General features: G+C 32.5%; 1 protein-coding gene across 1 annotated transcript; it reads left to right on the top strand.

Annotated features, from left to right (window-relative positions):
- The first annotated feature begins 6,329 nt into the window (after window positions 1–6,329).
- Window positions 6,330–13,217, top strand: LOC134689856 (uncharacterized). Its single transcript, XM_063549825.1, has 2 exons — window positions 6,330–6,434; window positions 11,511–13,217. Exon 2 carries the CDS (start codon window positions 11,526–11,528, stop codon window positions 13,215–13,217), a length of 1,692 nt encoding a protein of 563 aa, XP_063405895.1. The 5' UTR covers window positions 6,330–6,434; window positions 11,511–11,525.
- The last annotated feature ends 878 nt before the right edge of the window (window positions 13,218–14,095 follow it).

Raw genomic sequence — 14,095 nt, 5'->3', positions numbered from 1 at the left:
TGTCCCTTCACGGCCTTCAGTTTTGATTATAGACTAGAGAAGAGACTAAATGCGTACAAACCTGATGTCAAATGAAGATATACGGAATTTAAATAACGTTGATCCTTTAAATGTATGAAAAACAAAAACATATGACGATTGTTCACATAAAAAAGATAGTAAAAATTTCCAAATGAACGTCCATTAAAATTATTTAAAAAGTCTTTGATGAATATTTCCCGCGCAAATGTCATGGAATAGACCAAAACGAATTTAAGGTGTGTGTTGTCATTAAAAAATTCGGGTCAATGAACACAGTTAGATTAAATATATAAATATGTTAACTATATTTATATTGGTTTTTCAGAAAAGTGACTTTACCAGATTTTTTTTGTGGCAAACAACGGTAAATAGCCTATATCATCTTGACATGACATATGAAAACCCCTTAAGCATAATGGTGTATGTATGGAATAGTCCATGGAATTGTCCAAACCGATACAGGTGAAATACGTAGAATAATATTGATGTGTCTATTGTGGACACAGCAATAAAATCAGATTTAAGATCCTTATGAACCCGTAGTAAAGTAAAAAAAACTGTAAAAAGCCTTATTAAATAAAATTTGCTCGATTAACCTTGAAGTGAAGACTAATAAAAATTTGCGTGTATAGTGAACCCCCTAAATAAAATAATACTGTGTTCTAGACCACTTCCCCTTTCGGTGATCTACAGAAATGATTTTTTACTATATAGTATGTTAATTAGAAATAAATATTAAAAAGATATGCAAAAGAAAACAATTTCAACGACAGGAAAGTTAATTTTGATAGGAAAAAAAATGAAACTAATTCAGTTGCTACATTTATTTACATGATATTTTATTTTATAAGGTATCACAGGAAGTATTACCTTTACCCTGTCGTTTTATGGTATTACTTTTACTTGTGTTTTAGAACAATAATATATTTTGTCTTTTTATTTGTTTTTAAAACTATTTTTGTACAATATATAATTAACTTGCAAAATGCATTATTTGTGCATATGTAATTGTCCAGAAAATACATACACAAATTGTGAAATACAAATTAAGAACTGAAATCAAACAAGAGGAAAACATAATTAAAATGTGAATATTTTTCATCATTTTATTTAGTGTATTGTCTCATTTAACGATATTTATAATATTTTATGTTTTTGTTTTATTAAATCCTTCAAAAGGAAGGTGACAAATTTTTGTTTTTATTTTCATTTTATAGCGTTTACATTTCCTTTGCTCTTACACATGTTTAATTTCTTCATCTATCAATATGATAATAAAAAGTACACAATCTCTTCCTCGAATTTTTTTTATTTCTTCATCTTTCAATATAATCCTAAAAAGTTATTTTGATGTATGTGATAACAAAATGTATTCTTGTCGCTAAATAGCTTCTTGTTGCTTTTTGTCACTATTTTTTTTCTTCTTGTCGCTTCTTGACGCTTTTTGTCGCTAACTAGTGGGACCCCACATGCGTGTAGTTTTCCTGATTTCAAGGGGTATCAGATTGAGTGATTCCCCGCTTCATTGATTAATTTAAAACTCATGGGATTCTTTCTATGTCTGTCTGCATATGGAGGGCTATTGTTGTTGCATAATTTTAAATCATATGCATAATTTAAATTAAAATAAATGTTTCATCGTAAAAATTACCTATAACACCCCATCAGCAGAAATGGAATCTTCCATATTATCGTTTCGAGTTGTCTCCCTTTTCGAAGTATTCGTCAAGAAGAATTAACTCGTTAATGCCGATAAACGTCGTATTATATTAAGAACGATCTCAATGTAAACAATGGAGTGTGTACGGAAAGGAGTCATGCCCTCTGACCCAAAGGAACTTCAATAATTAAAGAGTAAGAAATGGGGTTCCTCCTAAACTGTTCCGCCGTTCTATATATAGTTTCGCACCGAAGGTCAGTGTAGCGATAAGTGAACACAACAGGGGTCCAGTTTAGGGTTCCTCCTAGAATTACGGTGACAAGATACGGAAGCAAGTTAACTCGTACCACGGCATTGGAACCAAAAAAGTTAACTTGTACTACTGGGAAGTCGTACCATTCAGAAAAATATATTAAAAAATATGATGTTTTATGGGTTTCTGTTTGTAAAATTAATAGAAATAAAGTTGAATTACTTGAATTTTACACAGGAGTTAAATGAAAACTTAGACAAAAATAAAGAATGTTTTAAAGCATTAATGTTTTAACTGATCTTTCAAACTAGAACATAGACGGATCCAGGCCCCCCCCCCCTTTTTCGTGGAAAAAAATTGGTTGATTATAAAGGGAATCATTGAAGCATGACTGGAGCGGGCCACCTCTTAGGTCAGTCAGCAGGCTCCCCCTTAGGAAAAGTTCTGGATCGGCCACTGTAGAACTTAATCCAGAGGAAAGTTAATACATTGCTTTAACTGTACCTTATTAAAATTGAACGTGAATATATATATATCCAATTTAAGTTAATTAAAGCTGTAATCCATGATCACAAATTGAATGCTATGTTTACAATTGTTGAAAGCCATAGGCTTTTTTTTGCGGGGAAAATGCGGACCCCCTTAACAGGAATCAGTTACATTTCATTGTTATTTATAGACAGTAAAAATAATTTTGGCAATCATTTTGACTAACTGCTAAGATTTAATTATTCATGAAAAATTTTCTTCCGGTGAAACTGTTTATACTTTAATTATCTACATCTGCCACAGTATTTTCTATCCAATATACAAGGAACATTAGCTACAAATTGGTCATTGTACTTTCAGGTATTGGGTGAAAGTAACGTATATCATGTATATTCATCATTTAACACCATTTGAATGCATTTAAATAAGTTGGTACGAGTTAGCAATGGTACGAGTTTGCATTGGTACAAGTTTTTTTTAGTGGTACGAGTTTACAATGGTACAGGATAAATATAATTCGATAAAACACAATAAGGACATGGCTCATACACTTGTAACGGGGATTAGCTATTCTTTAAGTTGAGTGACTATTCAGATTGTTACATTTTGCATGTGCAGTTGAATTAGTTTAGAGAATAATACTATTCAGCTATACCAGGGTTACTGGCCAAAAATGCTTGAGACTCACGCATGTTCATGCTTTTTTGCAGCAGCATTCTTGGATCTATTTTTTCCCTCTTTGATCTTTTCAATTTTGGCCAAATCTCATGCATTTGTTTATTGAAAATTTGGCAGAACTGCTATACATGTGTCAATGAAAACTATGGCAATCGTATCCCTCAGAGCATTCTGCTCTTTGATTGTCTGTAATGTGTGTCCTTTTTTTTAATATTCACATAGACCAAGGTGAACAACACCGACCTCTAGTTTGGTGTTCTATCCTGTGCTTTGAATACTTATAAGTTTGAATATAGCTTTGGTATCTACTTTCGAAAATTGGAGTTGTATTTCTTTGTCCAGAATGATAGTTGAATCAATTACAACCAATGCTTTATACAATGCAATATTCAATTTCACTTCCTACTGATAAATTGAAACAATCTTTACCATTCAGTGCTTACAGGTACTTTAATAACCGTTCTAGGGTAATGCCCCTTTGCAAATGAAAAAACGCTGATTTTTTTCTTTTCCGTTCACTTACTTGAGATTGAGATTGTCTCAACTAAATGTAATGAAATGTATATATACTTTCACCAGGAAACTCGGTCTACGTTCAATTTTTGGAGGCGTCATTTTTACAGTTCTTGAGTTACATTTTAAGCGTTATATGCTAGCAGGGGCATATCAGCTGTGCCCATATAGACACATTCCTCATTTTGTTTTAATCCTGAGCAAAATCTATTACAGCTAGAAAGACTGCAAAAAAAAAATGATCAGCAATACAAGACCATGACAGACATTTTTGTGTTGAATTTTCTGTCTTTTGACACCTAAGAGTGACCATTGCTAAATATTCAACTAGATCAGGTTGAGTGACATGAGCTCTTGAAATTCTCTAGTTTTCACTTATAATCATTAATTTGTTGTCCATTAGTGTTTAGGTACGAGATGTTGCGAAGGCTAATAACAACTCTCTATCATTTTTATACACTTATATATCTCTCTTCATGTCATGTGGGGTTGTGGTAGCAGGTCGATGGTTTGTACATGTATGCTATCAAATCGTAGTATGAGCAAACATTTGTCAGTCGCTAATGTATTAAAAATATCGATATTGGCAAATAATGATTACAGTTCTCTTTGTACTCTCAGTCATATGGTTTACAGAATGTCAAGATTTTCTTTGTATGGACTGCAAATCTCTAACAAATTTGGAAAAATAGAGAATTAGCTTCATTTGTACAAGTGACGAGAAGTAGGTTTATAACAAAGACAGAAAGCTGAAATTTTGTTCTTCGCATGCTTGTATGGTTAGACACCCCATGAGCAGGGAATAATATACTTCAAAATTCAGAAACCTTTGCGTACAATCATTATTGCTATGTTTGAAAGATGGACATAAATGAAAGATCTATTATTGACTCATTATTGCCATTTCAGAAAAATCTCGATGCAGATACATGTAACAGGTATTAAAATCAGAGTTTTATTTTTGGGGTATTTACTCAGTCGCATTACTCATGCTATTCGCATTTGTACAAACCTCGCACTAATTTGTGAATTTCCTGCAATCGTATGTGGGTAACACTAAAGACCTGAAAGTGGACCTGAAAAGACCTGAAAAGACCTGAAAGTATACGACTAAAATTATTCAAATTGCAACAACTTTTTTATTATTGGATGGAATTTCTTCAAGTTGGAATTTAATCAATTGTTAATAGCCATATTTCATTAAAATTTTATTTTTTTAAATTAAAAACAAAATTTTGATGCCAAAAGTTGGACCTGAAGGGAGAAATGAAAAGACCTGAAGGGACCTGAAAATCTATGGTCGGAATAATTCTAACTTCAATAACTTTTTTAATATACAGTGGATATCTTTCAACTTTTGTTTTTGTGAAACAAAAAGTTCAATATAATGATAATATAAAAAAAAATACATGAAAAATATCGTTTGGGTGTCAAAACTCGGACCTGAACGTAAATTCAAAAATCTAAATGTGCCTAAAATTCCGCTATTTTTTTTTTAAAGAAACTAATAAACAGAAACGAAAAATATGGTTGTTAACATTTCATGTTCGGTGTCATTTGTTCTCTTTTGGAAAACTGTCTCATTGGGATCACACTTTCTTTCGGTCACCCTTCTTTCTAATTTTTATTGACGGAAGATACTAATATGATACGCAAAACTGATACAAAAAAGACGGGAGATACCAAAGAATAATCAAAACTCACATGTCAAAACTCATAAGTCAAAGAGACATGATATACCATAGAAATAAATAATTAAATTTTAATGAAATGTGGATATTGACAATTAATAAAATTCCAACTTGAAGAAATTCCATCCAATAATAAAAAAGTTGTTGCAATTTGAATAATTTTAGTCGTATACTTTCAGGTCTTTTCAGGTCTTTTCAGGTCCACTTTCAGGTCTTTAGTGTGTGGCGGGATTGCTTCCCTTAGAAAACTTAGTAGATACTTAGTCAGCCGTAAGCGGTTGAGCTAAGGAAGTACTTCTTTAGCTCAGTCGGTTAGCGCGCTGCCTTGTAACACAGAGGTCCCGGGTTCGATTCCCGGTGGAGACAAGCAATTTTGTAATGAAATTAGTGCTCTCCGGTTACATTGGCGCCCAACAAGAATTACCCACGGTTAGAAGAATTACCTAGCCAGGTTAAGATATAAATATAAAAAAGATGAAAATATCATCATTATAGAGTATAATGACTCTTGAGGTGGGGGAAGTGTGGCGGGATTGCTTCCCTTAGAAAACTTAGTAGATACTTAGTCAGCCGTAAGTACTTCTTTAGCTCAGTCGGTTAGCGCGCTGCCTTGTGACACAGAGGTCCCGGGTTCGAATCCCGGTGGAGACAAGCAATTTTGTAATGAAATTAGTGCTCTCCGGTTACATTGGCGCCCAGTAAGAATAACCCACGGTTAGAAGAATTACCTAGCCAGGTATTTAAAATATAAATATAAAAAAGATGAAAATATCATCATTATAGAGTATAATGACTCTTGAGGTGGGGGAAGTGTGGCGGGATTGCTTCCCTTAGAAAACTTAGTAGATACTTAGTCAGCCGTAAGCGGTTGAGCTAAGGAAGTACTTCTTTAGCTCAGTCGGTTAGCGCGCTGCCTTGTAACACAGAGGTCCGGGGTTCGATTCCCGGTGGAGACAAGCAATTTTGTAATGAAATTAGTGCTCTCCGGTTACAAGTGTAACCCATCGTATGTGCATAGGAAAGCTTTTTAAAGAAGCTACAAGTTATTTTATTTACAATTGTCCTAGATATTGGACATTTTACTTCCCTGTTTGACAATCGTTTTTTTGTACACCCCACAACTATTAAGGTAAGAGTTTCAAATTAATATTAATTTCATTTGATTAAATACATCATATGATCTGCTTTGCGACAATTAAGATTATTTTAAATTCAAAATTAATTGGCATACAACGGGGAATTTAACTATGAAGGACATTTGTAAACTTGTTTTGTTCAAACAGAAAGTAAATACTCAGTTCCGGAAGATTTGTTTAACATGTTCAACACTAAATTTTGACTTTGTCATTAAAGCAGGTTCATAACTACAGGTTTCTTTGTTGATAACAAGGACGTATATCTAATATACGTCCTTGTTGATAAATAAAATGTATCTTAAATTTATGTATTTTAATTAAATATGTAACTGGGTGTATCTTAGTCCAAATATTTATGACGTCTTGAAAGGCTATTATATTTTGTTTTGATGTAAGGCGTCAACGAAAAAAATATTATAGCCTTTCAAGACGTCATAATTATTTGGACTAAGTGTATCTATAGTTTATTGAAGGAGGATATGGATGCATCATGGGATTTACAAAAACAAATTATGATAAAGAAATTTGGTGTGCTGAAAAAAATGGAACAGAGAAGAAGTCATAATTTGCCAAACAAATAACTTGAAATAAGGCACTGGCTACGGTTACATGGAAATGTAACAATAATAAAAATATTATTGTTACATTGGAGACTAATTGCCGGAATGCAAAGTTGGATAAGGAACTGATTAATTACGAATGTAACAATAATTATTGAGGCTACGGACCTACGGTTACATTGCGTTATTGTTACATGAAAAACAGTAATATACGCTAGATTTATCAAATCTAAATTTTCTATAGTTTTGTTGCTTAATTCTTTCATATGTACCAAATAATACTTGTAATAATGACAAATAATAAATATTATTATTCAACAAATTGTGTTTGAATAGTTTTACGTATTAATGGTTTTGATGATCTTAAAGATGCTGTCCCAAGTCAGGAGCCTCTGGCCTTTGTTAGTCTTGTATGCTTTTTAATTTTAGATTCTTGTGTATAATTTAGAGTTTAGTATAGCGTCCATTATCACTGAACTAGTATACATATGTGTTAAGGGGCTTGATGAAGGACGCCTCTGGGTGCGGGAGTGTCTTGCTACATTGAAGACCCATTAGTGGCTTTAACTCTTGTCTGCTCTATGGTCGGGTTGTTGTCGCTTTGACACATTCCCCATTTCCATTCACAATTTTACCTATATACGAATATTGTTTGGAGTGGTTTCAAGTTAGAAAAAAATGTGTCGGACTTTAACATGCTCCAAAAACCACTTACTGGATATGTAGAAACTGTCATTGTAAATAAAAAAATAAAGAAATTGTTTGTAATAATTGTATGCATTGTAAATATAAAATAAATGTCTTCAACTTTTATTATTTAGTACATATTACTAGTCCAATCGTGAATTTCGGTTTTTCATGTAACAATAACGCAATGTAACCGTAGCCTCATTAATTATTGTTACATTCGTAATTAATCAGTTCCTTACCCAACTTTGCATTCCGGCAATTAGTCTCCAATGTAACAATAATATTTTTATTATTGTTACATTTCCATGTAACCGTAGCCAGTGCCAACAAATAATGAATAACACAAAAAAATACGCAAAGTTGAAAAATTCGGAAAGAATGAAGGACAATCCTTCTACAGATCGCCATAAATATATAAAAGGAATGAGAATTGGGTGGTCTCACACCACATCTTCTTATATATCTATTTTATGTTTGACTTGATCTAGACAAGTTAATATTATTGACAACGTATATTTGTTAAACCTTGGGGTAGACTTTTTCAATAGATTGTCGGTAAGATCTGCACCTCTACCTGCCTTCATATACATATAAGACCAAGAACAATGAAGAAGATAAAAAAGTCTATATTAGGCCACACCAATTTGATTCCTTGTTCGACGGACCCGCCCGCACCTATTTTTTTCAAAACAGATTTTTATTATTTTTATTATATTCCCGCTTCCCGCATCCGGAAATGAAATCAAGTCCATTTCCCGCATCGGTTTTTTGTAAATATAATGTAAAGATCTCAACATTTATTTTTTAAAATCACAGTCTAGCCTTTATATAACGATTTTAAAACTATCAGCACCCCACAACACTGTAAATATCTGCGAGAATATTTGTTTCAGAATGGAGCCAATTTATTCCAAGCGAGAGTGCTCCGATATAAGGGTTGCACTAATGACAGGATGATTGCCCGGATAGTGACAGGACGGTTGACCGGACGACATATAAATAGTCATAACTTTTTTGTTATCCGATAGATTTTTTTTGTTCGGTCAAATTTTTTTTTAAGAAAAATATTTTTTTTATCATAAAGTTTATATTTTCATAGCATATATTTATTTATCTCGCAAATATCTCAGTTTTATGAAAAAATATTGTTTATAAAAAAAATATTTACATTTTTTTGTCGCTCAGTTCAATATAATCAACGCGTACATCGTCGAAAGTGAATACCGTCCGGTCAACTTTTTTTGCAGATTTTTTTTCTTTTTTACTTGAAAGTTTATATTTTTGTGTAATATATTATTCAATCTCACAGGTTCCCGAGTTTCATAGACAAATATTGTAAAACAAAAGAGATATTAACACTTGTCGTCGACCATTTCAATATATATATATAGCGTATATCGGCGAGGGTGAATACCGTCCGGTCAACTTTTTTTTGAGAAAAACCCGTTTTTTTGCAATCAAGTTTATATTTTCGTATAATATATTTATAAATCTCACAGATTCCTGAGTTTCATGGACAAATATTGTAAAACAGAAGAGATATTAACATTTGTCGTCGACCAGTTGAATATATATATAGCGTATATTGGCGAGTGTGAATACCTTCCGGTCAACTTTTTTTACTAAAAAATAATTATTTTTTCTCTTTTTTTTTAATTTTCATAAAATATAGTTTAATATCTTTCAGGTTTACAAATATTAAACAAATCTATCGGATAACAAAAAAGTTATGACTATTTATATGTCGTCCGGTCAACCGTCCTGTCACTATCCGGGCAATCGTCCTGTCATTAGTGCTTCCCCCGATATAAATAGAAATACCAGTACAGAACAAAACGTTGGATTCTTTCCCCTAACTTATATTCCCTATGAAAAAAAATGTTCGTTGTTAAAATAAAGTACAAAGAACTTCTGAAGGATTTGCCTTCAACTGCAATTATAATGTATGGTGACGGTCATACCCGCCGCAGGTTTGTGCACCTGTCCTGGTTGATTCAGAGACCTGTCGTTCTGCAGTTATCGTTTGTTGATGTGGATCATTGGTAAATTTTTCCCGTTTGGAAATATAATTTAGATCGTTGGTTTTCCTGTTCGAATTGTGTACAATACTAAGTTGTGGTCCCTTATAGCTTGCTGGTTGGTCTTGATCAAAGCACTGTGTAAAAGGCCGTACTTTGACCTATTATATGTTATTATCAGGTTGGGACTAACCCTTCCCCAGACAAGGGCCTTTAACAGGTCAGGAATAACCACCAATTGGTGGATTATACCTCAATTGACGTATAATCCACCAATTGAGGTATATTGGTATAGACCAATTGATGTATAATGCAAGTTTTTTGTAATTAAATGCTAGTGTGAGATAGGAGCATGATTTTGCAACTTGCAACCTATTTCATGACCCTTATTGAGTCCTAGGAAAGTTTCAGTTTTGTCAAAGCCTGCTGCATCTCTTGAGAATGCATGTGTACAACAATTCTTTTGTTAGAACATTTGTACTATTGACTTTTGATAATGAAAGTTAAGTATTAACAAAGAGCTCCATTCACCTGTGGAGTTGTACTCATGACCACATGACTGCAGACAGTAATGATGTCCATTGACAGGTGATTACAGGTAAATTTGCCAATCAAGAATTAACAAGATAACAATAGAAGAAACTTCAAATACAATTATTGATTTAATGCAATATGTTATGTCACTATACTAAACTAGGAGTCTTTGACAAGTTTTCATACCTTAATATGGTTTTAAGAAAACAATGCTCCATTTTGGTGTAATAATTTGTTTTGAAAAACAAAGAATTATCCATCAATTGGTCTATACCATTATATGTCAATTGGTGGATTATACGTCAATTGAGGTATAATCCACCAATTGGTGGTTATTTCTGACCTGTTTAAGGGGTCATTTTACCATGTTTACTGTTCAGTCTGTTGTAGAAAAGAAAATAGAAATACTAAGAATTATTCAGATTTGTACAGTGCTACTATACAAAACATTTGACAACTTAGAATTTTTTACTCAAAAAGAGGAGAATTACATTATATTTTAAACAACTTTTCTAAAAGAGGGATGGGTCCACTTATTTTGAATAATATTAAACTGTTAAAGTAAAGTGTTAACATGGTTAAAGTCCAGGAATATAACAAAATTCTTGGACATGTTTTGACCATTTAATACCAAATATTACAGTTCTTTGGGAAAATATAAGTCCTTTTGTACTTAAAGTGTTTTTACAAAAAAAATATATTATGACTTTAATATTTTGACCCCTCATAAAAGGGATATTCATAACATAAAGGGGTTGTTCTGAACCTGATTATGACTTGGATGGAGAATTGTCTCATTGTCAGTCACACATACATAGACCAGATTTAATTATTCAATTATTTCTTGTCGAACAGGGAAAAAATACTTCATAAATTAAAGAAATGTCAAGGTACAAGTGATAAATCAAGTTTTATTATAATCAAAACCTACTATTTTATGTTTACAAAAAAAAATTATAATCGCTCGCCTTTACTTTTTAAGCTTCGCCTCAAAAATTTGCAAATTAAATATTTTTTTATTAAAATTTTCAAATCGCTCGCTCACCCCAATTTTTGGATCCGTAGAACAAGAAATTAAATTGGTGTGGCCTTATTTAATTTTACATTATGAATGATAAGTATATCCTTCAGAACTAGCATCAAAAGAATGAATAACAACTATAATACTCCTGCCTTAGTACAGACATTTTCTTAGGTAGACAATGGTAGACTATTTGCAAACTGTTATGTGACTACAGAAAACATGTCAGTTTTCCTATATTTTCAGAAAGGATTGTGTAATATGGCTTCGCCTAGAAAGGACTTTTGTACTCTTTGTAAAGAGGATAACGTCATAAGTGATGCAGTCGTGTGGTGTACAGAATGCGAGGTATTCTTATGTATAGACTGTGAGAAGCATCATAAAAGGTCGAGAACATCAAAAGACCATACAACAATATCAGCTGGGAATTATCATAAATTGCCTTCATTTATAAAAGGGACGAGCAATATGTGTAAAGTCCATGACAGAAAGTTTGAACTATATTGTTCTTTTCATGCCTGTGCTTGCTGTGTACATTGCACCACAGATAACCATCAATCATGTCAGTCGATGAAGCCATTGTCGGAATTTCTAAAACAAGTAAAATTATCAGCAGCAGTTCCTCTTCTTGAAAAAGATCTGAAGGATCTTAATAAAAACTTTAATGAGATAGTGGAATATTTGAAAAAGAGAAAAGGTACAAATTCAGAGCAGAAAACCGAGGCAATTCGGAGTATACGATCAATGCGTAAATCCATCGATGATCACCTAAACAAACTAGAACAGCAACTCCTTCAAGATCTTGAAATTGAACATTCGAAATTAAAATCACATATGGAGACACTCTTGGTTGATGTTGATAAACGAGCAAATCAAATCAGACAATTGCAAAACGAATTTTCGAATATGACAAAATATGCAACTGAACTTCAAACTTACGTTGGTCTAACAGAAATCGAAAAAATCACATCAAAAGAGGCGAACTACATTGAAGATATAAAGCGTGGTCCTGATTTAATCGAACGTAACTTCCATGTGACAACGTCACCTACTCTTGCGTCTATTCTACGTGATGTCGAATCATTTGGAGACATTACAGTTGAAACACGTCCTTGCAATGTGTCGGCAAATGCGGGAAGGAAAGATCAAGCTCAGCGTTTACTTCCTATTCCAACGATAGATCAAATAAAGCCAACGTTTTCAAACACTCTAAAAGTGCCCGAAGGAAAACAAATGCGTTTTCTCGAATGTTGCATACTACCTGATGGCAATATTTTAACTTTTGATTTAGTTAACAGAGGTTTGTTGATGTTTAGAAATGATGGGACATTCATTGGATCTATTGTGTCATTCAAACATGTTAAAGAGGAACCTGATAGTGTATGTTTTGTTAAAGATGACACCATAGCTGTTTCCTTTTATACTGCATGTGAAGTGGCTCTTGTTGATATAGGCAGAAGAAAGGTTGACAGAAATTTAAAAATTCATAAAAAATGTTATGGAGTTTCAAGTGATGGTCAAGTTCTGGTCATTTCAATACCTGATGACAAATATATCATTGTCATGAACCTTCTAGACGAATCAAAACAAATCTTGGAAGGAATTCATGTACATCGTTTATCTTTGTTCAAGGGAAATATCTACGGTACTAACTTTAACAATAGCACAGTAAGCTGCTACAAATTGAGTGGAGAAATGCTTTGGACATTTAATCACCAGGACATTGATACACCCTGCGGAACTGCATTAGATAAAAACGGCTTAATGTATGTTGCTTGCCTGAAAAGTGATAACATAGTCGTCGTTTCACGTGATGGCAAATCATGCAGGACAATATTGAATCAAGATAATGGAATTAAAAATCCTTGGTCAATAGCTATTGATGTGAAATCTGGAATTGTGTTAGTAATAAGTGCAATGAAGGGTAAGGATTCGTTGTTATTTAAACTATGAATTACAGAAATGGAAAATATCAAGTATATGGGACAAAATTACACTATTATCAACACATAATGTTCAATAACCTATAGCTTTCATTCTTAAACAATCTTGAGGTTTTTTTATTGGTAATAAATCTACAGTTTGTATCTAATCATTGCACAAGGAAATTCATTCTTTACTGTAGTTTTGTTTGTTTTCTATTTTTTTTTTTGAGTTAGCTACTGATAAAACCATTAGTAATTTGAACTAATACACAAAATATTATATGTGTAGACACCTGTAAATACTTTCATCATTATTCAATGTCCCTAAAACTGCTTATTCGCTCTGTAACTCCTGAAAAACAGTTTTAAGACATAAACAGAACTTGTCAGTTATCATCATCATCACAATATGCCAGCAAACATTATCAAGATAACTTTCGATAGGACAACCAAGAAGCGTATAACTGTATACATATGTTTTAAAAGTAAAAAAAAAAATTATTAGTAGCTTGATACTATGCAATTTTGTTTTAAATTGTACTATTATTAGTTGGGGAAAAAAACGTTTTTTTGTTGAAATCATACACCTTTTACACGTATATTTCAAAACAACAGAAAAAATAAACTTAACCTGGACTAAAACAAATATTCGAAATGAAAAAGTAAGTTCATTCTTTACAGAATATTAGCATAAAAGGATGTCTTTTTTATATTGACGTTTATGTTGATTGACCTATCAAATATATCATTATTTATCGAAAATCATTTTGAATTTGATGCGACTGTCATACAAGTGAGAAGTTAAACCAGCTATAAAACCAAGTTCAATCCACCATTCTTCATGATTATTGTTTTAAATATGCCATTTTAATCATTTTCATAGCGTACTATGCGTAATGGGTTTTG

The sequence above is a fragment of the Mytilus trossulus genome, chromosome 11, assembly GCF_036588685.1.
Source record: "Mytilus trossulus isolate FHL-02 chromosome 11, PNRI_Mtr1.1.1.hap1, whole genome shotgun sequence".
In the NCBI taxonomy this organism is placed as follows: domain Eukaryota; kingdom Metazoa; phylum Mollusca; class Bivalvia; order Mytilida; family Mytilidae; genus Mytilus; species Mytilus trossulus.
Note: the sequence above shows the minus strand (reverse complement) of the source record. Positions and strands in the feature narration are given on the sequence as shown.